We start from the raw sequence: 25,781 nt of genomic DNA, 5'->3' as shown, positions 1-25,781 counted from the left end.
TTACAATCTGTACCTAATAACCATGTGGCTCAATACTTAAAAGTCGTCAAAAACTACAACAGAAACTAACTAGAGTCCCTGTCTTCCTTTAAAAAAACATGCATATTGAAAAAAACTAAGTATTCAGGTAGCCATCTGCATGCAGTCTCTTTTGTCTAAAACATCAAGAGGTCTATATGCCTGCAAAAGGAATGCAAAAGGAAATGAAACCAATTCCAGTTCCTTGTTAGTAGACTGCCAAGGAAATAACTGAGGGACGACAAAATATTTCTGAAGGAGGACAAACAAAAAACAATGAGTTTATATTTCAAACTAATATTCCTTGGCTTCTAAAGAAAGGAAGAGAAAGCAGCCCTGGGGGAATCTCTATCAAAATCTGAAAGGAAGAATGCAATGAACACATAATATCTTTACTTCTTGACATTCTAAAGGCACTCCAGCCCAAAATATATTGAAAACTTAACACTGATGGAGTAGTATAGGGCTATAAAGAAGAATACATTAGGCATTTCTACAATAAGAAAACTTATACTATTAAACAAACAAACAAAAAACTGTTTATATTTTGCCTTGGGTAGGAGCAGGTAAGGAGTGGCTTATGAACCAGTGGTGCTAACCTGTATATCAGCTTAAAGGCCCGGGATGTCCTGGACTTCAAAACATTCTAATTTCCCATAATAATCCACAATAATGTAACATTTTAAAGTTATTCATGTTTAAGCTCTATTATCTCTTGGGGAAATGAGTTGTAAATATTTTATGCTTGTTATATAAAATACCACTTAGTTTTATTTCTTCCAAATTTAACTCTTTCATATATCGAAAAGCAGACACCCTAGTTTTACTATGTAAGAATCTAGTGATAAATCTGCAATTCTCTTTCACTCCTGGAAGAGGAGTGAAAAGCCTCATTCACTAGACTTCCAGCCTGAAATCCACTATTCTCTTATTCTGTTTTTCATATGGCCATTGCTCCATTGCAATGCAAAGTGATCCATTTGATCACTCAAGTTTCCTTTTCTGGATCTTCCCTATTCCAATATCTTTCTTGAAACACAGTAACCACAGTGCAGAAATGTCATTTTTCAGGATGGATATTTTCTATGCGGTTGGTAATACGCTTCTTGGTGGTACATGCTATGTCAAATGATTCGTTTTTTTCCCTTCATTCCTCATACAGTTATTAAATGACTACCACATACTAGGCTTACCTATTTGGCATGCTATCTTCAGGGACCTGTATGATGACGTCTAAGGCCACTGTACTGTTTAGATTGTCTTTAAGCAGCTAAATCCTAAGAGGATTTACACATAATCCTACACACAAAGCTCCATGAGTTAATTCTACAACTGACCTCCATCAACTTGACATTTTACTATCCACAAGAATTTTACATAATCTGCACAACTGATTTTTTTTGGACTCTCATCTCCCACATTATTTTTTTAAATGTTAAAACAAAACTAGATCCTCAGGCATGCACTCCTAGAAGAACCCACGATTCACATGTCTAGGTCTAAAAAGTCAGCAAATAGTTTTATCTTTGATTCTTTCTCAAAAGTCATTTCCTTACTGGATAACAGTAATCCCCACATCATATATAATTTTTTTTCTTCAATTGTTTTTGCAATGAAATGCTAAAGTATTTTTGACCATCAAAACAGATTACCTCCACTGGCTTACCTTTATCCACACACTTATTTAATCTCCTGACATTTCTTCATACACTATGTGGTCTCTTTGTTTAACAGGTTAGACCTACTTAAATTTAGGGACATTATCCTTTTATTAAATAATATATGAGCTTGCTTGGTGTAGAAATTAAGCGTGCTAATTTATAGTTCTGAGAGTCCCTTTCATTACAATGAATATTTATGATAACAGTGACATATTTTCCTCTACCAATCTATTTAACCCTTCTGTGACTTAACAGTCCTAATAAAAATCATATTCTACAAATTTTATCTGTACCGAATTCATTGATTAGGTTTGTCTTTGATTTATGTGCTTCAAAATACAGTATAAGAGACAACCAGGTATTATATGTCACCCAGTGTGATGCAATAGGAAATGGATAAAACTACCCATTAGGTATTCTTGCCAAAAAGATTGAACCTGAATCTGATCAGGAAGGAAATACAGACACAGAAGAACATGTTAAGTGACACCTCAGTGATATAGTCAATAAAACCCAGAAATTAGAACATTTTACAGGAAAAATAACTTGTAACTGAATTAAAGAGAGGAAAAAAGAGGAAGGATAAGTCTACATATTAAAAGAGACTTCAGTCACATATTATATTACTCCATTTATTTGAAATGTCCAGAATAGACAAATTCATTAAGACAGAAAGTAGAGTCATTGTTGTCGGGGGCTAGGAGGAGCAGGAAAGAAAATGGGGAGTAACTGCTAATAGGTGGAGTGACTACTAATAGGTATGGGCTTTCTTTTCTTTTTTTTTCTGAGACAGTCTGGCTCTGTTGCCCAGGCTGGAATACAGTGGCATGATCTTGGCTCACTGCAACCTCCACCTCCCAGGCTCAAGTCATCCTCTCACCTCAGCCTCCCAAACAGCTCAGAATACAGGTGCGCACCACCATGTATGGCTTTTTTTTTTTTTTTTTTTTTTTTTTAGAGACAGGGTCTTGCTATGTTGCCCAGGCTGGTCTCAAACTCCTGGGTGTAAGCGATCCTCCCGCCTTGGCCTCCTAAAGTGCTGGGATTACAGGTGTGAGCTACTGTACTGCATCCAGCCTTTTATAAAATATATTTCAGAGGCCGGGCGCGGTGGCTCACGCTTGTAATCCCAGCACTTTGGGAGGCTGAGGCGGGCAAATCACGAGGTCAGGAGATCGAGACCACAGTGAAACCCCGTCTCTACTAAAAATACAAAAAATTAGCTGGGCGTGGTGGTGGGCGCCTGTAGTCCCAGCTACTCGGAGAGGCTGAGGCAGGAGAATGGCGTGAACCCGGGAGGCGGAGCTTGCAGTGAGCCAAGATTGCGCCACTGCACTCCAGCCTGGGCGACAGAGTGAGACTCCGTCTCAAAAAAAAAAATATATATATATATGTGTATATATATATATTTCAGGCCAGGTAGGGTGGCTCATGCCTGTAATCCCATCACTTTGGGAGGCCAAGGGAGGCAGATCACCTGAGGTCAGGAGTTTGAGACCAGCCTGGCCAACATGGCAAAACCCTGTCTCTACTAAAAGTACAAAAATTAGCTGGGCGTAGTGGTGGGCACCTGCAAGCCCAGCTACTTGAGAGGTTGAGGCAGGAGAATTGCTTGAACCCGGGAGGGAAAGGCTGTACTGAGTGAGCCGAGATTGCACCACTGCACTCCAGGCCTGGGCAACAAAGCAAGACTCCAACTTGAAAAAAAAAAAAAGGCCAGGCATAGTGGCTCACGCTTGTAATCCCAGCAATTTGGGAGGTTGAGGTGAGCAGTGGATCACGAGGTCAGGGTTCAAGACCAGCCTGGCCAACACAGTGAAACCCCATCTCTACTAAGAATACAAAAATTAGCTGGGCAAGGTGGCAGGTGCCTATAATCCCAGCTACTCAGGAGAATCGCTTGAACCTGGGAGGCGGAGGTTGCAGTGAGCCAAGATCATGCCACTGCACTCCAGCCTGGGCGACAGAGTTAGACTCCGTCTCAAAATAAATAAATAAATAAAATAAGTCTATTTCAAATGTCTATATCAGAGAGAATATTTTCTCTTATTCCAAAAAAACAAACGAGGCAAATAGATATCTTAACAAATTACGTACCGATAGGTAACATACTAATATTCTATTAATAGTGACTACTTGAGAATAAGGTCCCATGTGTTAAAGCTAATATAATAGCTGCTGTTTACTGAGCTTTACTATGATGCCTGATAATATGCTTAATAAGTACTGAACATGTATTATCTCATTTAATTCTAATAAAACTTACGAGGCTAGTATTATTGTTTCCCATTTCACAAAAGAGAAAACTAAGATTCAGAGAGCTTCCTATAACAAACCTGCACATACACGTCCCTTGAATCGAAAATAAAAGTTGAAAAAAAATTTTTTTTTTTGAGACGCAGTTTCACTCTTGTTGCCTAGGCTGGAATGCAATGGCACAATCTTGGCTCACCGCAACCTCCAACTCCCGGGTTTAAGCAATTCTCCTGCCTCAGCCTCCTGAGTAGCTGAGACTACAGGCATGCGCCACCATGCCCGGCTAATTTTGCATTTTGAGTAGAGACAGGGTTTCTCCACGTTGGTCAGGCTGGTTGCAAACTCCCAACCTCAGGTGATCCGCCCACCTCGGCCTCCCAAAGTGCTGGGATTACAGGCATGAGCCACTGCACCCGGCCGAAATTTTTTTTTTTTTTAAAGAGAACCTGCCCACAGACATATATTGTCCATGGCAAAGCTAAAATCTGAAACAAGTTTGGTTATGTACCTAATATACATCAATTAGGTACAGAAGGTCACATGTCTGACTCATAACAAACAATTCCGAATAGAGGTAGGTGTCTGTAAAAGTAACCGTCCTGAATTTTCTCATCTCCAGCACTGTATCCCTCAGGGCTGCCCTTCTTTCTCATACTGCACTGAGCCACCCTATACTGCATCCCCCTACACCCTGCCTTCTCAAGGTGCTAAGTAGATAATACAGTCTAAGATAGTAGATAAGCAATATTTACAGTGGAAAAAACAGAAGCTGGAATCAGATCTTAGCTCTAGTGTTGGTTCCAATTATTGACTGGTCAAGGGATTCTAGGCAAGTCATTTAACTTTTCTTTCTGATTACCTACCTAACTAGCTAAATAATAAAAAAGACCTAATAAAATCCATTCTGTCTTCTGCAAAGGATGGTTGGGATGCTCAAATGGTATGTGACACAAGACACTGTGTAAGTTATAAAACATAAATGGTATTATTCATCTATGAGAACAGGAAGAGGCTACCTCCCAAGTGAAGTCTTTATTCTTTTTCCCCAAGACACACTCACATGTTAATAAATATATAACCATCTGGAGAGAAATGTCATGTCTAACACAGAGAAATGAAGAAATGATGGGAAAATTGGGACAGAAAGGAAGGGGCCATACTATAGGACACATAATTCTGAGCCAAGCAGAACCTTGCAGCATTAATCAAAAAACCAGTTTAACCAAAAATATCCACTTAACATAGATTTGTGCATTAAAGAATGAGCTCTAACAATTTTCTGCTGCATGATGCTAGTGATTCCTCCTATGTCTTATCATTAACACACTAAAATCTTTTAAGAGAAAAGATCATTGTGATGATACCTTATTCCAGCCGCTGGCATGAACTGTGGTCTCCAGTGTACATTCCCGAAATGCCTGATATGTCACTGGCCTGTAGAGATTTTTTTAAAAGTCTGTGTCACAAAGAAGGAAAATTCTATATTTCCAGATGAATAAATATACAGTCACTAGTCTGCTGAACTTTTTGCTAAACTGACAAGGATTATTCAACATAGTGTTTTGTACAAGACGTGGCTTTTCACACTGGTATGCACTTTTTTCAAGCATTCTATAAGCTGTGATGCAGGCTTGGGAAATAGTTAATAACATAGCAAGATAAATGTATATTCTAATAATTTTTTTGTAACTGCTTGGAACTTATAGGATAGGATTTTTATGCTGCAAAGAAACACCTGAATTATTAATACAGGATAAAATAATAACAAATAAAAATGATCTCATTAGTACAATGAAAACCAGAATTTTAACTTTTTTTAAAGGCAAAAAATCTAAAATATTTTAAAACTAAAGAGACATGTCACTGGAAGACTTTTCATATTGAGGAGACAAGAGTTGAAATAAATATCGCAATAAATTGAGTCCACTTTTTAAATTTTTAATTAAAAAAAATTTTTTTGGCCGGGCATGGTGGCTCATGCCTGTAATCCCAGCACTTTGAGAGGCTGAGGTGGGTGGATCACAAAGTCAGGAGATCAAGACCATCCTGGCCAACATGGTGAAACCCCGTCTCTACTAAAATACAAAAAATTAGCCAGGCGTGGTGGTGTGTGCCTGTAGTCAGCTACTCGGGAGGCTAAGGCAAGGGAATCGCTTGAACCAGGGAGGCGGAGATTGCAGTGAGCCGAGTTCGCACCACTGCACTCCAGCCTGGTGACAGTGCAAGACTCCGTCTCAAAAAAAAAAAAAAAAAAAAATTTTTTTTTTTTAAATGGAGTCACCTACATTGCCCAGGATGGTCTCAAACTCCTTGGGCCCAACTGATGCCTCCTACCTCAGCCTCAGTGCTAGCTGGGATTACAGGCCTGTCCCACCACCCCCAGCTGGAGTCCCATTTTTAACTTGGAGTGTTATGATACAAGGGTAGAGAGATAAGCCTTTCTGATTATTTCTATGTAAGTCCTAGTCATACCAAAAACTCGAATCATTGATAACACTCACTCATTTGTTGAGTGACTTCAAGTACTTTATTTGAAGCATGGTTTCATGCGTAAATTTTAAAAACAAAAGACTTGGGACCAAGTAACATATGAAGGCATCAATTGCTCAGATAATAGATTTAAAATTAAAATTAATTAAAATCCATTAATTAAAAATTAATAGATTGAAAATTTACCTTAAAAATTTACCTTCCCTCCTTTTGGGCAAAGTATTAACAAACATGTAAGAAAGAATGGGCTGGGTGCAGTGGCTCACGCCTGTAATCCCAACCCGCCAAGGCAGGTGGATCACTTGAGGTCAAGAATTCAAGACCAGCCTGACCAACATGGCGAAACTCGTCTCTACTAAAAATACAAAAATTAGAAAAAAAAAAAAAATTAGCCTGGTGTGGTGGCACATGCCTGTAATCCCAGCTGCACAGGAGGCTGAGGCAGGAGAATGGCTTGAACCCAGGAGGTGGAGGTTGCAGTTGAGCCGAGACTGCGCCACTGCACTCCAGCCTGGGCAACAAGAGCGAAACTCCATCTCAAATTAAAAAAAAAAAAAAGAAGAAGAAAGAAGAGAAAGAGTCTTGCTTTTGCAGGGTTTTAAAATCCCACCCCAGCCAGGTGCTGTGGCTCACGCCTGTAATCCCAGCACTTTGGGAGGCTGAAGCGGGTGGATCACCTGAGGTCAGGAGTTCAAGACCAGCCTGGCCAAACTGGTGAAACCACATCTCTACTAAAAATACAAAAATTAGCTGGGCATGGTGGCGCATGCCTGTAATCTCAGCTACTCAGGAGACTGAGGCTGGAGAATTGCTTGAACCCGGGAGGCGGAGGTTGTAGTGAGCCGAGATCGCACCACTGCACTCCAGCCTGGGTGACAGAGCGAGACTCCGTCTCAAAAAAAAAAAAACAAACAAAAAAAAAAAACAAAAACCAATAAATAAATAAATAAATAAACAAACTACCCCAAAGGCATTTTTCTGCTCTGACCACTGTGACCTATGACTTCCTTAGTTTAAGAATATTTAAGATTGATAATAGCTACCACTTACTGGTAGCTTATTATGTTAGGTTTTAATATTTTATATATTTACATTTTATATTACATATTATTACATCACATATTTAGAAACCAAAGCTCAGAAAAGCTAAGAAATTATCCCAAACCCACATAGCCGGAAAGCAGCAAGGCAGGAATTCACACTCAGTTAGATCTGGTATCAAAGGCCATTATACTACTCCCATTTCAAGTTAAGATTCTGACACATGCCATGAAAATGTCTTGATGTCACATGTGGCTAATGAGCATTAGAAACGTGGCCAGTGTGCTGAAAGTATAATATACACACTAGATTCCAATGAGGAAGAAAAAACAATCCAAAATAGCTCAATAATATTTGTACTGAATACATGTTGAAATATTTTAGATGTACTGGGCTAAATAAAATATTAAAAATTTTAAATTTCATTTTACTTTTTTACATGGCTGCTAGTTTTTAATTACATATTAAAACTACATTATATGTGACTTGCATTGAATAGCACCAGTCTAGATATTTCAGAAAAGAATCCTGATGACACAGGAATCATTCTTTTACCTAAGTCTGTATCAAATCAATACTGCAGTGATGCTGAAAGGAAATGAGATACTAGAGATGGCCTCTGTAATGATGAAATGTATACAGCATATATTATCTTCCTGGCATCACCTTCCCATTAAAGTGAGCCTAGTACTTTTCAGATGCCTTGGGCTAAGTAGCAGATTCGTGTAAACCTTGAACTTCAGCAGATACCACACAGTCTACCTACCTATATTCTCCCTGAAGCTTTACTTGCGTATATCAGTCCCCTCACTTCCTTTCCTGAACTGTTTGGTGCTGCTGGGGGTCACAGTAGTCCTTACTGGTTGTTTGTCTACCAGGTTAAATTATTTTAGCATTGTTCTGAATGAAACGTGATTTGAAACATCATATACACAGACATACATGCACAAAAAATGCAGCAGATTAAAACATTCAAAGGAAATCAAATACATAGAAAAGTAAGTAGCTAAATAACCAATCCTACCTAGTGAGCTATTAGAATAGAGCAAAGAAGAAAAGAGCAGGGCAGGATACCTTTTTGAAACAGCTGTTGTTCTTCTGTAAGAAGGGTTCAGCAATAACTTCCTACATTAACAAAACCTTTTGGAGGAATCAGTGGTATTCTCTACCTTACGATACTGCCTTCAACGTTTATAATACTTCTAGTTTATGTAGTCTATCATCCATTAGTTATTTTCAAGGTACTAGTAACAGAGCTTAAAACTTCTAAAAACAGATTTCTGAAAAAAGAAAGAGACCTGACTTTGATACATAACCAATTTCAAAAATAATTCTATCTGGCCGGGCGCAGTGGCTCACACCTGTAATCTCAGCACTTTGGGAGGCTGAGGCGGGCGGATCACAAGGTCAGGAGATCGAGACCATCCTGGCTAACACGGTGAAACCCCGTCTCTACTAAAAAAAACAGAAAAAATTAGCCGGGTGTGGTGGCAGGCGCCTGTAGTCCCAGCTGCTCTGGAGGCTGAAGCAGGAGAATGGCGTGAACCCGGGAGGCGGAGCTTGCAGTGAGCTGAGATCGCGCCACTGCACTCCAGCCTGGGTGACAGAGCGAGACTCCGTCTCAAAAAAAAAAAAAAAAAAATTCTATCAAGATTTGGGAAAAAAATAAACATTCGTCCAAGCCAATTCTCCTTTAAATAGAATTTGCTGTGAGAAGACATCCATTTTTCCTATAGATCATAAAAAGGACTTCAGAAACAATACTTTTAAAAAGTTACATAACACTGTTTTTTGAAGAGCTTATACTACACCATAAAGTTAAAATTAACACATGGAGAATTGAAATATTAAGGGTGACATGGTTTGCTCCAAGCCAAAGTCTGTATCGAATTTGGGAAAAGATTCTTTTTTTTTGTTTTTGAGACAGAGTCTTGCTCTGTCACCCAGGCTGGAGTGCAGTGGCGCAATCTCAGCTCACTGCAAGCTCCGCCTCCCGGGTTCACACCATTCTCCTGCCTCAGCCTCCTGAGCGGCTGGGACTACAGGCACCCGCCACCATTAAAATATTAGCTGGGCTAATTTTTTGTTTTTTTAGTAGAGACAGGGTTTCACCGTGTTAGCCAGGATGGTCTCAATCTCCTGACCTTGTGATCCGCCCGCCTCGGCCTCCCAAAGTGCTGGGATTACAGGTGTCAGCCACTGCGCCCCGCCAGGAAAAAGATTCTTTTAAAAGTCTGCACCTTTCACTTCATTATTTTACTCCTAGTCCAGATACCTTTTACATTTTTGTGGAGAGAGGAGCAAAGCAGCAAATTTCTTTCTTCAAGTCTTACGTGTAACCTGAGAATATAAAATATATGGAAGTACACGTGCTCTGGTTTAAGAAGAGTGGGAAAATAAATAAATAAGGCTAGGTACAATGGCTCACACCTGTAATCTTAGCACTTTGGGGAGGTTGAGGTGGGAAGAGTTGCTTGAGGCCAGGAGTTATAAGAATAGTCTGGGTAGGCCAGGCGCAGTGGCTCACCCTTGTAATCCCAGCACTTTGGGAGGCCGAGGCAGGCGGATCAGGAGGTCAGGAGATCGAGACCACGGTGAAACCCCGTCTCTACTAAAAATACAAAAGATTAGCTGGGCGTGGTGGCAGGCACCTGTAGTCCCAGCTACTCGGAGAGGCTGAGGCAGGAGAATGGCGTGAACCCGGGAGGCAGAGCTTGCAGTGAGCCGAGATCACGCCACTGCACTCCAGCCTGGGTGACAGAGTGAGACTCCGTCTCAAAAAAAAAAGACTAGTCTGGGTGACATAGTGAGACCCTGTCTCTACAAAAAATTTAAAATAAATAAATAAATAAGAAAGAAGAGTGGAGAGGCCCTAATGAGCTTAACCCACTTACTTCTTCAGGACCCCTCACTTCTTCAGGACCCCTGCAGCACCTCAATGCCTAAGGCTCCATAGAACACTTTTTGAAAACAACTGCTGTAAATCCAAATTTCCTGTGTAAGTTTTATTTCCCAACACCCATATACTTCTCTCCACATTTATATTTAAATTTTAGAAAACCAAACACCCCATGTTCTCACTCATAGGTGGGAAGTGAACAACGAGAACTTACGGACACAGGAAGGGGAACATCACACTCGGGGGACTGTTGTGGGGTGGGGGGAGGGGGCAGGGACAGCATTAGGAGATATACCTAATGCTAAATGACAAGTTAATGGGTGCAGCAAAACAACATGGCACATGGATACATATGTAACAAACCTAAACATTGTGCACATGTACCCTAAAACCTAAAGTATAATAATAAAAAATAAAAAAATAAAATAAAATAAAGAAAATCCAAATATGACTTTTTTAATTTTTATTTTTAGAGACAAGGTCTTGCTCTGTTGCCCAGGCTGGAGTGCCACAGTGGTGTGATCATAGCTTACTGCAGCCTCAAACTACTGGGCTCAAGTGATCCTCCCACCTCAGCCTCCCAAGTGACTGGGACTACAGGAACATGCCACCACACTGACTAATATTCTAAACATTTTTTTTGTAGAGACAGGGTCTAGCTATGTTGCCCAGCCTGGTCTTTAACTCCTGGCCTCAGGCAATCCTCCCGCCTGGATCTCCCAAAGTACTGAGATTACCAAATATGATTTCATTTCACTGTTTACGCATAATTAGCATTTTTACATTTGCTTATTTCACAATACTATGCAACAAAAAAATCAAATTCTCGGCCAGGCGCAATGGCTCATGCTTGTAATCCCAGCACTTTGGGAGGCCAAGGCAGGTGAATCACGAGGTCAGGAGATCGAGACCACGGTGAAATCCCGTCTCTACTAAAAAATACAAAAAATTAGCCCAGCGTGGTGGCAGGCGCCTGTAGTCCCAGCTACTCGGAGAGGCTGAGGCAGGAGAATGGCATGAACCCGGGAGGCGGAGCTTGCAGTGAGCTGAGACTGCGCCACTGCACTCCAGCCTGGGCGACAGAGTGAGACCCCGTCTCAAAAAAAAAAAAAAAAAAAAAATTATCCTAAAACCCAAATTACTTTCTTCTAACAAATGGTAATCGATATATATTTTGCTTACATGAAAATAAAAAAAATTTTTTTTTTTTTCTTTCAGATGGAGTCTCCCTCTGTCATCTAGGCTGGAGTGCAGTGGCATGATCTCAGCTCACTGCAACCTCTGCCTCCTGGCTTCAAGCAATACTCCTGCCTCAGCCTCCCGAGTAGCTGGGATTATAGGCACCTGCCGCCATGCTCAGCTAATTTTTGTATTTTTACTAGAGATGGGGTTTCACCATGTTGGCCAGGTTGGTCTCCAACTCCTGACCTCCAGTGATACCTCCACCTCGGCCTCCCAAAGTGCTGGGATTACAGGCTGATTTTTAATATTTATAATAAATGATTTGGTTCTATTTTAATACTTTCCTTATTACTAGCTTCTTGCCTTTAGCTTTAATATGGTCAGAACCATAGCTAGGAGAGAAGTTCCTTCTATAAGAATGTAGAAGCAGTTCTATTGGCAGATGTGCAACCCTGAAGTTGAGCAACTTCTGGGATATAGATATAATGGTTTTTTGGGTTTTTTTTTTTTTTTTGAGATGGAGTCTCGCTCTGTCACCCAGGCTGCAGTGCAGTGGCAGGATTTCGGCTCACTGCAACCTCTGCCTCCCGGGTTCAAGCGATCCTCCACCCTCAGTCTCTCGACTAGCTGGGACTAGAGGCATGCGCCACCACACCTGGCTAAGTTTTATATTTTTAGTAGAGACGAGGTTTCACCATATTGGCCAGGCTGGTCTTGAACTCCTGACCTCGTAATCCACCCACCTCGGCCTCCCAAAGTGCTGGGATTACAGGCGTGAGCCACCGCGCCTGGTCAATACAATGTTAAATACAGAATTCTAAAATAGATATAATGTTAATCCCACATTACAATGCACAAAACGCTAGCCATTATATTCATGTCACCACTAGAGGAAATGGCAGTAAAAAGTGGTCGGGGGAGGTGAAATAGCTTGTATTTAGAACTTGGTAAAAGCATTCGTTGAAACCTGACAGCTCAACATATAAATACAAATTAACAAATCTATGTTGGAATAGCTAAATCACTCCTTTAAAGCAAAACTGTCATTCAAAACACAGAGATGCTTTGGGAAAGCAAATGAAGAAAATGTACAGAAAAGTGAGAAAAGAAGTGACACTGTTCACCTAAAACACAGCCCTACCCAATCCAGTGCTGCATGAGAGATCCAGAGACTACTTAAAGAAGCACATCCCACTCAGCAGTGTAACTCACTGGCTCAGGAGCATTTGCAATGCTTTATGGAGAGGCTCTTCCAGTTCCTGAGACACTTTTTCTCCAAGATGGGCCAAGCAGTCTTCCATTGAGCTTTCTGGATTGGCAGGGCTGAACACTGGAGAAGTGTGACGGTCAAAGCCTGTGCTGGTAAAGGCTGAAGACAGGACAAAAGAAAAACCTAATATAATAAACAATTATCTATAAAATTAGCTGGGTGTGGTGGCGCATGCCTGTAATCCCAGCTACTCAGGAAGCTGAGGCAGGAGAATCACTTGAACCCAGGAGGCAGAGGTTGTGGTGAGCCGAGATCACGCCATTGCACTCCAGCCTGGGCAACAAGAGGGAAACTCCGTCTCAAAAAAAAAAACAAACAAAAAAAACAATATCAAAAGTTGTGCTATAAAAGGCCACAGGATTAAGACACCCACTATTAGGAACAAGCTAATCATTACAAGCCACTTAAAAAGGTCAGATAATCATTTTGGACATTAATCTTTGTTGGCATGTAAACACTGATAGGTCATAAATTTAGAGGTTCTTTTGGGTTTTAATGAAAAAGCTTAGATTTAAGAGAAAAGAAACAGCTAAACTGGCATGTTATAATAAGCTAATCAATTTAGTTTGTGATTACTGACCAACAAGTATAATAATGATAAATAAGAAGCAATTCCTGGCTCTATTATCCTTCTCTTAAAATTTTGTTTTTAAGATTTTGTCTTACATTTATAAAAGTGGCACTTATATCAGATTCTAATCATCCTCAGAGGATGAGTCTATTGCTTTCATTTCCTTATTAAAATGAACTTTCAACCTTAATATTACTACACATGGATAAATTTTCAAACTATTATATGAAGATTATACAAACAAGTACAAAAGTTGAACCAGAAGCCGAGCACAGTGGCTCATGCCTGTAATCCCAGCATTTTGGGAGGCTGAGGTGTGCAGATGGCTTGAGTCCAGGAGTTCGAGACTAGCCTGGGCAACATGGCAAAACCACATCTCTACTAAAAATACAAAACATTAAGGCCGGGCGCGGTGGCTCATGCCTGGAATCCCAGCACTTTGGGAGGCCAAGGCTGGGCAGATCACCTGAGGTCAGGAGTTCGAGACCAGCTTGACCAACATGGGGAAACTCCGTCTCTACTAAAAATACAAAAATTAGCCTGGCGTGATGGTGCAAGCGTGTAATCCCAGCTACTCAGGAGGCTGAGGCAGGAGAATCGCTTGAACCTGGGAGATAGAGGTTGCAGCGAGCCAAGATCGTGCCATTGCACTCTAGCCTGGGCAACAAGAGTGAAACTCCTTCTCCAAAACAACAACAACAACAAAGAAAAAACAAAAAAAAAGGACCGGGTGCGGTGGCTCATGCCTGTAATCCCAGCACTCTGGGAGGCCAAAGCGGGCAGATCATGAGGTCAGGAGATCGAGACCATCCTGGCTAAGATGGTGAAACCCCGTCTCTACTAAAAATACAAAAAAATTAGCCGGGCCTGGTGGCGGGCGCCGGTAATCCCAGATACTCGGGAGGCTGAGGCAGAAGAATGGCGTGAACTCAGGAGGCAGAACTTGCAGTAGGCCAAGACTGCGACACTGCACTCCAGCCTGGGCGACAGAGCAAGACTCTGGCTCAAAAAAAAAAAAAAGAAAATAATAATAATAATTAGCAGGGTGCTGTGGCACACGCCTATAGTCCCAGCTACTGGGGGGCTGAAGTGGGAGGATCACTTGAGCCCAGGAGGTCAAGACTGCAGTGAGCCCTGATCATGACACTACACTCCAACCTGGGCAACAAAGTGAGACTCTGTCTCCCAAAAAAATAACCAATTAAATAAAAATAAAATAAAACTTGAATCCAGAAAAAGCAGTCATAACTTGTTGTACAGACTTAACCATTCCCTAACTGCAGGAAGAGCAAGCAGAATAACTGTTGTTCCAGAGTACAAATGTGATGCAAGGCATCAGCTACCAGGAAAGCAGGCCGCTTGCACCCACTCCCAAGATTTAGCCATCATCTGCATATTTATTGCATTAATCTAACACTTACGCCTATAAGGCTGCAAATTTTACTACAGAATTAAGTATGTATTTCTTTATAAAGTGCTTGCCTCTGAGAAAGATGGAAATGGCTGCAAAGTTCACAAATACTTTGTTGTTTGAGCAAGCTGGAGAGCATCCATTTTAATGATCTAACTTAGATAATATGGGGTTCAATAAGTGAATGTAGGGGCCGGGCGCGGTGGCTCACGCTTGTAATCCAGGCACTTTGGGAGGCCGAAGCGGGCGGATCACAAGGTCGGGAGATCGAGACCACGGTGAAACCCCGTCTCTACTAAAAATACAAAAAAAAAAAAAAATGAGCCGGGCGTGGTGGTGGGCGCCTGTAGTCCCAGCTACTCGGAGAGGCTGAGGCAGGAGAATGGCGTGAACCCAGGAGGCGGAGCTTGCAGTGAGCCGAGATCGCACCACTGCACTCCAGCCTGGGTGACAGAGCGAGACTCCATCTCAAAAATAAATAAAAAAAAAAATAAGTGAATGTATTTAAATATTTTGTTACTCTCTTCTTCTTTCTACCTTTTGCCCATTTTACTATGCAGCAGTGCTGTTACCAGAATATACATGAAGAGAATCAGAAATTTAATCGTTTCAAAATGTTGATAAAGAAATATAACGGTCAGGCGCAGTGTTTCACACCTGTAATCCCAGCACTTTGGGAGGTTGAGGCAGGTGGATCACAAGGTCAGGAGATGGAGACCAGCCTGACCAACATGGTGAAACCCCACCTCTACCAAAAATACAAAAATTAGCCAGGCACGGTGGCGGGCGCCTATAATCCCAGCTACTCAAGAGGCTGAGGCAGGAGAATCATCACTTAAACTCAGGAGGCGGAGGTTGCAGTGAACTGAGATTGCACCACCGCACTCCAGCCTGGGCGACAGAGCGAGACTCCCGTCTCAAAAACAAAACGGTCTCACTCTGTCACCCAGCCTGGAGTACAGTGGCATGATCTTGGCTCACTACAACCTATGCTTCCTGGGTTCAAGAGATTCTCATGCCTTAGCCTCCCAGGTAGTTGGAATTATAGGTGTGCGCCACCATGCCTGGCTAATTTTTTTGTATTTTTAGTAGAGGCAGGGTTTCACCATGTTGGCTGGGGTCATCTCAAACTTCTGGCCTCAAGTGATCCACCCGCCTCAGCCTCCCAAAGTGCTGGGACTACAGGCACCGCACCCGGTCTCAGGATTATTTGTACATTTCTATTTGTATTTTTTCTCTACTAACGAGGAACTTGAGTTACAAACATAATTTATAATTTTGATCATTAAAAATTATTGGGCAGGCTGGGTGCAGTGGCTCACGCCTGTAATCCCAGCACTTTGGGAGGCTGAGGTGGGTGGGTCACGAGGTCAGGAGATCAAGAACATCCTGGCTAACACGGTGAAACCCCATCTCTACTAAAAATTACCGAAAGATTAGCCGGGTGTGGTGGTGGGCGCTGTAGTCCCAGCTACTCAGGAGGCTGAGGCAGGAAAATGGCGTGAAGCCAGGAGGCGGAGCTTGCAGTGAGTCGAGATCGCGCCACTGCACTCCAGCCTGGGCAACAGAGCGAGACTTGGTCTCAAAAAAAAAAAAAAAAAGAAAAAGAAAAAATTATTGGGCAATATACGTCCACACAAAAACTTGCACAAGAATATTCACAGCAGCATTATACATAATAGTAAACAAGTAGAAACAACCTAAATTTCTATTAACTAACGAATGAATAAACAAAATATGGCACATCCACACAGTGGAATATTATTTGACTGTAAAAAGTAACGAAGTACTAATACACGCTACAACATGGATGACCCTTGAAAACATTATGCTAAGTCGGCCAGGTGCAGTGGTTCACGCCTATAATCCCAGCACTCTGGGAGGCTCAGACAGGCGGATCATTTGAGGTCAGGAGTTGGAGACCAGCCTGGCCAATATGGTGAAACCCGTCTCTACTAAAAACAAAAATTAGCTGGGCATGGTGGTGGGCACCTGTAATCCAAGCTATTCAAGAGGCTGAGGCTGGAGAATTGCTTGAACCTTAAAGTTGGAGGTTGCAGTGAGCCCAGATCATGCCATTGCATGCCAGCCTGTGCAACACAGCAAGGTGATGTCTTAAAAAACAGCAACAACAACAACAAAAATACACTATGCTAAGTAAAAAATGCCAGTCACAAAAGACCACATAGTGGCCAGGCGCAGTGGATCATGCCTTTAATCCCAGCACTTTGGGAGACCAAGGCGGGCAAATCACCTGAGGTCAGGAGTTGGAGACCAGCCTGAGCAACATGGAGAAACCCCGTCTCTATTAAAAATACAAAAAGTTACAGGCCGGGCGTGGTGGCTCACGCCTTGTAATCCCAGCACTTTGGGAGGCCAAGGCGGGCAGATCACAAGGTCAGGAGATCGAGACCATCCTGGCTAACATGCTGAAACCCCGTCTCTACTAAAAATACAAAAAATTAGTCGGGTGTGGTGGCAGGCGCCTGTAGTCCCAGCTACTAGGGAGGCTGAGGCAGGAGAATGGTGTGAACCCAGGTGGCAGAGCTTGCAGTGAGCCAAGATCCCACCACCACACTCCAGCCTGGGCAACAGAGCCAGACTCCGTCAAAAAAAAAATAAAAATAAATAAACTAAAAATACAAAAAATTAGCCGGGTATCGTGGCGCATACCTGTAATCCCAGCTACTCGGGAGGCTGAGACAGGAGAATCATTTGAACCTGGGAGATGGAGGTTGCGGCGGGCCGAGATAGTGCCACTGCACTCCAGCCTGGGCAACGAGAGCGAAACTGCATCTCAAAACACCACCACCACCACCACCACCACCACATAGTGAACTATTCCATTTATGTATATTTCCAGAATAGGCAAATCAATAAAAACAGAATGGAGATCAGTGGGTGCCTGGTGTGGGGTGGGGTTGGGACCTGGGGCTAGTGGGAATGGGAAGTGGCTGCTAATGTGTATTGTGTTTCTTTAAGGAGGACTGAAAGTGTTCTAAATTTAGATCGTGGTGATAAATTCTGTGAATACACTACAACCACTGAATTGTACTTTATTATTATTATTTTTTAATAAAGAGAGACATGGTCTCCCTATGTTGCCCAGTCTGGTTTTGAACTCAGGGGCTCAAGCAATCCTCCTGAGGCCTTGCCTCCCAAAGTGCTAGGATTACAGGCATGAGTCCCTGTGCCCAGACTGAACTGGACCTTTTAAATGGATGAATTTTATGGTATGTAAAATATATCTCAATGAAGCTGTAAAAATATATTTATATCATTGGGCAAGATGTTCAATGCAGCATTACCTATGGAAGACAAAACAGGAAATAATGCAAATGCTGTGTAGTTGTCGTCCAGTGAAAAAAGGAATAATAATCCAAATGCTCCCCTCAATAATAAGGCAACAGGCCAGGCATGGTGGCTCACACCTGTAATCCCAGTGCTCACTACTGCACTCCAGCCTGGGCAACAGAGCAAGACCCTGTCTCTGAAATAGTAATAATAATAATAATAATAAGGGAATGACTGAGTAAAAACATTTATTCAGTGAATGAAATTTCATGCAGTTAGTAGAGTAACTATTTTTAAAGTTTATGTTGTAATGTTAAGTGCAAAATAAAATGGCTATAAAGTTGAATGGACATTATAATTACAGTTATCTATAGTATATATACGCAAAAATAAAAGAAGCATATGCTTACTTTTTCCTTTTTATGTCGTTATTACTTATAAAGGTAACACTAAATACAAATCAAACCATACTGAATGGAAAGAACCTTAACATGATCATTTATCCGAAACTTAACATGAGAAACTGCTACATCTAACCTGTTAGGTATAGTTGGGGAACTTCCATCAACATATCCTCCAGGAAAGAAAAAAGGCTACCTTCTACTTTTACCCTTATAAATTTCTACCAATGTATAATTGGTGTAAGTTGTTAAATGTTGAGAACACCCCACTGTAAAAATCAAATTAAACAAACAGTAAACCATATCAGACAGAATCTGCTTATTAACTAGAAAAATAAGAATAAACAGACCTTCAGAAATTTCTTTGTCCAGAGATTTTAACTCTTCTTCAATTTCAGTTTTAACTTTTAATAAAATTTCTTGATCCAGAGATTGTGAAGCTGTATCTAGTTGAACCCCTGAAAGCAACAAAAAAGGTTATTATTGAAAGAGGGAGAGAGAAACCATAAGAATATAATAGCACTTTTTTTTTTTTTTTTTTGAGACAGAGTCTCGCACTGTCACTGGGGCTGGAGTGCAATGGCGTGATCTCCGCTCACTGCAGCCTCCGCCTCCTAGGTTCAAGCGATTCTCCTGCCTCAGCCTCCGAAGTAACTGGGATTACAGGTGCCCGCCACCATGCCTGGCTAATTTTTTTGTATTTTTAGTAAAGACAGGGTTTCACTATGTTGGCCAGGCTGGTCTCGAACTCCTGACCTTGTGATCCACCTGCCTCGGCCTCCCAAAGTGCTGGGATTTCAGGCATAAGCACCCGGCCCTACAATAGCAATTTGTTAAGCCAAAAAATGCAAAATTAAAATTCATTATCAAAATTAGGGAGGGTAGGAAATCCTTTTTGCAATAATTAAAAAACAAAACAAATCAAAAACAACCATTAGTAGAAATATTTGGGCCTATGGATTGAGACTAAGTCTCCACCTTTCCAGATGTTTATGCCAGAAACAGGAAAATTGAGCTGAATCTCCAGAAACACATTAACTCAAGAGGAGGTTGGGAAAGATGTATCAATAAGTGGGACCAGTCCTCTCTTTTCGTAGACAATGTATCCTTTTTAAAAAGTATGAAGATGGAATATGATAAAAACAAAAAGAATTCATGTTATAGGCCGGGCGTAGTGGCTCACGCCTGTAATCCCAGCACTTTGGGAGGCCGAGGCGGGCGGATCACGAGGTCAGGAGATCGAGACCATCCTGGCTAACACGGTGAAACCCCGTCTCTACTAAAAATACAAAAAATTAGCCGGGCGAGGTGGCAGGCGCCTGTAGTCCCAGCTACGCGGGAGGCTGAGGCAGGAGAATGGCGGAAGCCCGGGGGGGCGGAGCCTGCAGTGAGCCGAGATCGCGCCACTGCACTCCAGCCTGGGTGAAAGAGCGAGACCCCGTCTCAAAAAAAAAAAAAAAAAAAAGATTTCATGTTATTAATATTTCAGTGGTGGTGGGAGATGTCCATTCCCCCCACTTCAAATTATATAGATCCCTAATTGTATCTCACTTTTGGACACATTTTTAAATGATACACTTCTAGCATTTTATACATGCTTTGTAATTTTCTTTCTTTTCTTCCCCCACCCTGCCCACAACAGTTAGTTGACTGCTGCTTAAGTCCACAAAGCACACAACTGAGGCTAAAATTCCACCACTGCGGGCATAACAATTTCTTTGTACTAATCACATTAGATTCATGAGTTATGCTCATCACCAGTCTCTCATGCTTATTACTGGTTAATTCTATTTTGCTACTAACTTTTCTAAATACAGCAAGATAATTATTTATCTTTGCAAGTACTAAGGTACAAAAAAATATACTGCTGAAGCCTGAAAGCAGTACCTCTGTCATTTGACAGTCCAATTCCACCCAAGTTAGTTTTAGTGAAAACAATACACTATAATGGCTAATATCAAGTGCTGGGGGCACTATACTAAGCACTTTGTATGTACATGTACGTACGTACCTATGTATGTGTATACACACATATGCTCATTAAATGCTCATAACAACCCTTTGAGATAGGTATTACTATTATCCTCAATTTGCAGGTGAAAAACCTAAGGCACAGGGAAGAAATGTGACCAAGGGTGCACCAACAGCAGAGCTCAGATACAAACCCAGGCAGTCAACTTTCAGGGTCTGGGCCCTAACACCTGCACAATGTCGCCTCTCGCCATTCTTGCAAGCACGGGCTATATTAAATCAAACACCCCAAAGTCCAGGCCTGCCTCTATGACAGTGATCACGGCACAGCAGTTCTTGTTCTTGGGCTTTTTGACATTTCAGGTTCTTAGAGAATGTCAATAAAATAATGGCCCCTCCTCCCAGAATGTTTGGCAAGCAATTTTAGGGCATTCATGGACCCTCTCAGGACCTTTATAAACCTTGGTTTAAACTCTTTACTAATTACCATCTAATTTTCCTTTTTTGTTTTTTCAGACGGAGTCTCGCTCTGTCCCCCAGGCTAGAGTGCAGTGGCGCAAGCTCTGCTCACTGCAAGCTCCGCCTTCCGGGTTCACACCATTTTCCTGCCTCAGCCTCGCGAGTAGCTGGGACTACAGGCTCCCGCCACCACGCCCGCCTAATTTTTTGTATTTTTAGTAGAGACGGGGTTTCAGCGTGTTAGCCAGGATGGTCTCAATCTCCTGGCCCCATGATCCGCCTGTCTCAGCCTCCCAAAGTGCTGGGATTATAGGCGTGAGCCACTGCGCCCGGCCCATCTAATTCTCCTTCTTTCCTCCTCCCTGAATCTACATACTCACACTCACTGCATAATATAGTCGTTTTTCATTTGGCTAATGCACTACAGTTTTGTACTGTTGGGTAACCTGACTTAATGAGCAGTGGCCAATGATCACCAACCACTAAAAGGCCCCAGGAGACAGATCAAGACGAGTAATCTCGGGGCATGGAGGTGAGACAGAGTAGGAAACGGGACTTGGCCCCACGCCACTAATGTGTTTTTCCATATGTTCTCAGTGACCGCCACACCCTACAGCACCACCCCAACTGTTACCACACCTGCTGACCAGACCTTGCAGGTATGGTATGAAGAAACTATGGGCAGCAGCCTGCCATAAATCTTACTCAAGGGAGTTAGCTCTACCTCTCACACGAGCTCAAGGACAATGACCAATCCTCATCTCCAGCCTCACTATAATACCAAAATCACAACCCAGGAAGGGGCTTATCTGCCACTTCCTGATCATGTGTTAGCACGATTCCTTACCGTGTCTGCACTCCACCCCACACACGTAGTGATACTCACTTACCTCATGAATCATGCATGTCACCCTCCTTAAGACACTGCAATGCACTCCCCTCGGAGAGCCAGCTGGAGAACCCTTCCTCCTGTGCTGTCTCCCTTATGTCCAACCTTTCTAGGTATGAGTCTTTTTTTTTTTTGAGACAAAGTCTCGCTGTCTCCCAGGCTGGAGTGCAGTGCAGTGGCTTGATCTCGGCTCACTGCAAGCTCCACCTCCAGGGTTCACACCATTCTCCTGCCTCAGCCTCCCGAGTAGCTGGGACTACAGGCGCCCGACACCATGCCCGGCTAATTTTTTGTATTTTTAGTAGAGACGGGGTTTCACCGTGTTAGCCAGGATGGTCTTGATCTCCTGACCTCGTGATTCGCCCGCCTTGGCCTCCCAAAGTGCTGGGATTACAGGCGTGAGCCACCGTGCCCAGCCTTTTTTAATTTTTTCTTTTTTGAGACAGAGTTACACTCTTGTTGCCCAGGCTGGAGTACAATAGCGCGATCTCAGCTGACTGCAACCTCTGCCCCCCCAGGGTTCAAGCAATTCTCCTGCCTCACCCTCCCGAGTAGCTGGGATTACAGGCGCCCGCCAACACACCCAGCTAATTTTTTGTATTTTTAGTAGAGATGGGGTTTCATCATGTTGGCCAGGCTGATCTCGAACTCCTGACCTCAGGTGATCCGCCCGCCCCGGCCTCCCAAAGTGCTGGGATTACAGGCGTGAACCACCGTGCCTGGCCCATAAGTCTTAATATAGCCTTGTCTGGGAAACTTGCTTGGCCTTGTGTCAATTTCTATTACACAGGAGCCTAAGAACCTGTGGTTGGTAATAGGGGGAAAAAACGAACAAAGAAAAGATTTGTATCCAGAGACTAGAACATAAAGGAGACCAAAACGTTTCTCCTGAATTAAAAGTGGGCAAATTTGGGGGTAAAACAGCATAGTTCCTTTTATAGCTTTAAAAGCTTATATAAAAAGCTCAAGTTCTCCCCACATTGCAAAAATATTCTTTCTTGAATAATTTTTTTCTTCTACTTTCAGGTGATTTCAGTACTACAGAGCAAAAATTTCCATTTAAACAAAAAATTTCGGATAAAAAGAGCCAAACCAGCCAGGCGCAGTGGCTCACGCCTGTAATCCCAGCATTTCAGGAGGCCAAGGCGGGCGGATCACCTGAGGTCAGGAGTTCAAGACCAGCCTGGCCAACATGGTGAAATTCCGTCTCTACTAAAAATACAAAAATTTGCTAGGCATGGTGGCAGGCGCCTGTAATCACAGCTACTCGGCAGTCTGAGGTGGGAGAATCACTTGAACCCAGGAGGCGGAGGTTGTGGTGAGCCAAGAACGCGCCATTGCACTCCAGCCTGGGTCACAAGAGCGAAACTCTGTCTCAAAAAAAAAAAAAAAAAAAAAGAGCCAAACCAATTGACATATGCAGCAGAATCCACATTCCCGGGACATGGGCCAGATTCACAGTCACATCAATAATCCCAGCTTGGTTTTTAGCCAGAAACATTCAGGGAAGTCAAGATAATTCAGAGCCATCCTAGGAATCTCACTTATTTCTCGAACTTAAATTCAGGCTTACCTGAACACCCAGAGGATGCTGAATTGTATACTTAGCAACTAACCTTCTGTTAGAGTGATTTTTCACTTCCCTAAAGACTTGAGATAAGTAACTTGTGGGGACAATGAAGCCCCTACCCGGGTGTGGGGGAAGGGCCCTGCAATCAACTATACTCCACCGTGCAAGAATTTCAGCAAAAAAACCAAACAAGCAAACAAAAAGCAGCATGAACTGGGCCACCAAATTGCAGGTCTACCTACTATTCATTTATCCACTGAAGAAACACTGACTACCTGCTATTTATCAGGTATGTCCTGAGCATCTACGTAGCACAAAAATGAGTAAGATTTGTCCAGTACATGAAACTATTTATACAGACTGAGGAAGTTCAGGAAGGGCAGAACAGCAAGCATTTACAAAGTATCTGTTACTTAACAGGCACAGTAATAAACATTTCCTATGTGTTATTTCATTTAATTTCCAAGTCAACCTTATGAGGGATGAAATAATAGTTCCATTTGAAGATGAGGAAACTGAAGCTTGGATAGGTTCTACCACTACCATAAAGAAGTTATAATTGGAACTCTGGTGAGTCTGACTACAAAATCGTCAATCTAGGCTGTGCTCTCGTCATCTTCTGGTTGGGTGGCTAGGAATGAAAGATCTCAGAAACATTTCTGACATGATTAAGTAGTTAACAGAGAGCAGAAAGGTTGTCTATATCAGTGATACTGTCTTCTGACAGGGACTTTCATGTCCCCTTATTTAACCTTCACTTCAGTTGGGTGTGGTGCTCATGCCTGTAATCTCAGCACTTTGGGAGGCCGAGGCAGGAGGATTGTTTGAGTTTAGGAGTTCAACAACAGCCTGCACAACATAGCTAGATCTTGTTTCTACGAAAAATTTTAAAAACTAGCTGGGCACAGTGGCATGTTCCCGTCGTCCAAGATACTCGGGAGCCTGATGTGTGAAGATCGCTTGAGCCTAGGAGGTCAAGGCTGCTGTGAGCCATGACTGCACCACTGCACTTCAGCACTTCTATGTATTTTATGTTATGTTTCTTTCCTTTTTTTTTTTTTTTTTTTAGAGACAGGGTCTTATCCTGTTGCCCAGGCTGGAGTGCAGTGGCACTATCATGGCTCACAAGAGCCTCAACCTCCTAGGCTCAAGCAATCTTCCCACCTCAGCCTCTCAAGTAGCTGGCACTACAGGTACACACCACCATGCCCAGCTAATTTGTGTAGGTTTTTTTTTTTTTTTGAGACAGAGTCTCACTCTGTCACCAGATCGTGCAATGGTGCGATCTCGCCTCACTGAAACCTCTGCCTCCTGGGTTCAAGTGATTCTCCTGCCTTAGCGTCCCGAGTAGCTGGGACTACAGGTGCGCACCACCACACCCAGCTAATTTTTGTATTTTTAGTAGAGACAAGGTTTCGCCATGTTGGCCAGGATGGTCTCGATCTGACGTCGTGATCTGCCTGCCTCAGCCTCCCAAAGTGCTGGGATTACAGGTGTGAGCCACCGTGCCCAGCTGTGTGGGGTTTTGCTTTTTTTTGGTAGAGACAGTTTTGCCTTGCTGGCCAGGCTGGTCGCAAATTCCTGGGCTCAAGCAATCCGCCCACCTTTAGCCTCCCTCATGCTGGGATTATAGGCATGAGCCACCAGGCTCTGCCTATGTTTTCATTTTTTGCAACCAAATTAAAGAATCCCAAATTCTCAGATGGGCTTTGAATTAATTCTATTAAGGTCAAGAAACTTGATTATTCTATCATCCACGGGTATTTAAAATACCTTTAAAAAACAAAAGGTTAAACATCTTTACATATCACAGATTCTGATTCATTTTCTACTTTTAAAGCTGACAAAAATAACATGCCTTTAAGCGACATAAAACACTTTCCTTATGAGCTGAGACTAACCAAAATAAAATTCAAATCCTTTTTTTTTATTATTTTTTATTTTTTGAGAATGGGGTCTCACTATATTGCCCAGGCAGGTCTCGAACTCCTGGGCTCAAGCCATCCTCCTGCCTCTGCCTACCTAAGTGCTAGGATCCTTAAAAGTTGAAATGTAACACAAAGGATTTCCTCAATGTCACCAATAGCATATACTTTGCTTAATGACATTTCACTTACTTCTGCCTAAGTATCTTTGATAAACTACATTCATAAAAACTTGAAAATGTTACATAAAACAATCTATTACGCAAAAATGTGAGGCCAATTTATCCTAGAAAGATCCTATGCCAATTTATCCTAATCTTTATGCATTCTCATAAAGCATAGAAGTCTACCTTTACAGAGAAGCTTCTACTAAATCTCCATTACTGTTTATAATTATAACAGGTTTTCCCTTTAGAAGTAATTTGTAGTGTTGGATGGCTCTGCAACAGCACTGATTAACATAACTGCACAAG

At 42.3% G+C, this 25,781-nt stretch overlaps 1 protein-coding gene across 10 annotated transcripts in view; it reads right to left on the bottom strand.

The window, feature by feature from the left end:
- BCL2L13 (BCL2 like 13) overlaps positions 1 to 25,781 on the bottom strand; it is a 107,419-nt gene that overhangs the window by 28,326 nt on the left and 53,312 nt on the right. For 4 of the 10 annotated variants that reach the window (XM_063623297.1, XM_055253246.2, XM_063623298.1 and 1 more), the window contains 3 exons: positions 18,845 to 18,952; positions 12,760 to 12,916; positions 5,300 to 5,369 (listed from right to left, as the gene is read on the bottom strand). In XM_063623297.1, the coding sequence (XP_063479367.1) occupies positions 5,300 to 5,369; positions 12,760 to 12,916; positions 18,845 to 18,952 (335 nt within the window). Of the gene's footprint in view, positions 1 to 5,299; positions 5,370 to 12,759; positions 12,917 to 18,844; positions 18,953 to 25,781 lie in introns of those variants that run through there. The other 6 variants (XM_063623304.1, XM_063623303.1, XM_063623302.1 and 3 more) reach the window with 5 other exon arrangements.

Source organism: Symphalangus syndactylus, chromosome 18, assembly GCF_028878055.3.
Source record: "Symphalangus syndactylus isolate Jambi chromosome 18, NHGRI_mSymSyn1-v2.1_pri, whole genome shotgun sequence".
Lineage (NCBI taxonomy): Eukaryota > Metazoa > Chordata > Mammalia > Primates > Hylobatidae > Symphalangus > Symphalangus syndactylus.
The sequence above is the reverse complement of the archived record's forward strand: the minus strand, read 5'-3'. Positions and strand labels throughout refer to the sequence as shown.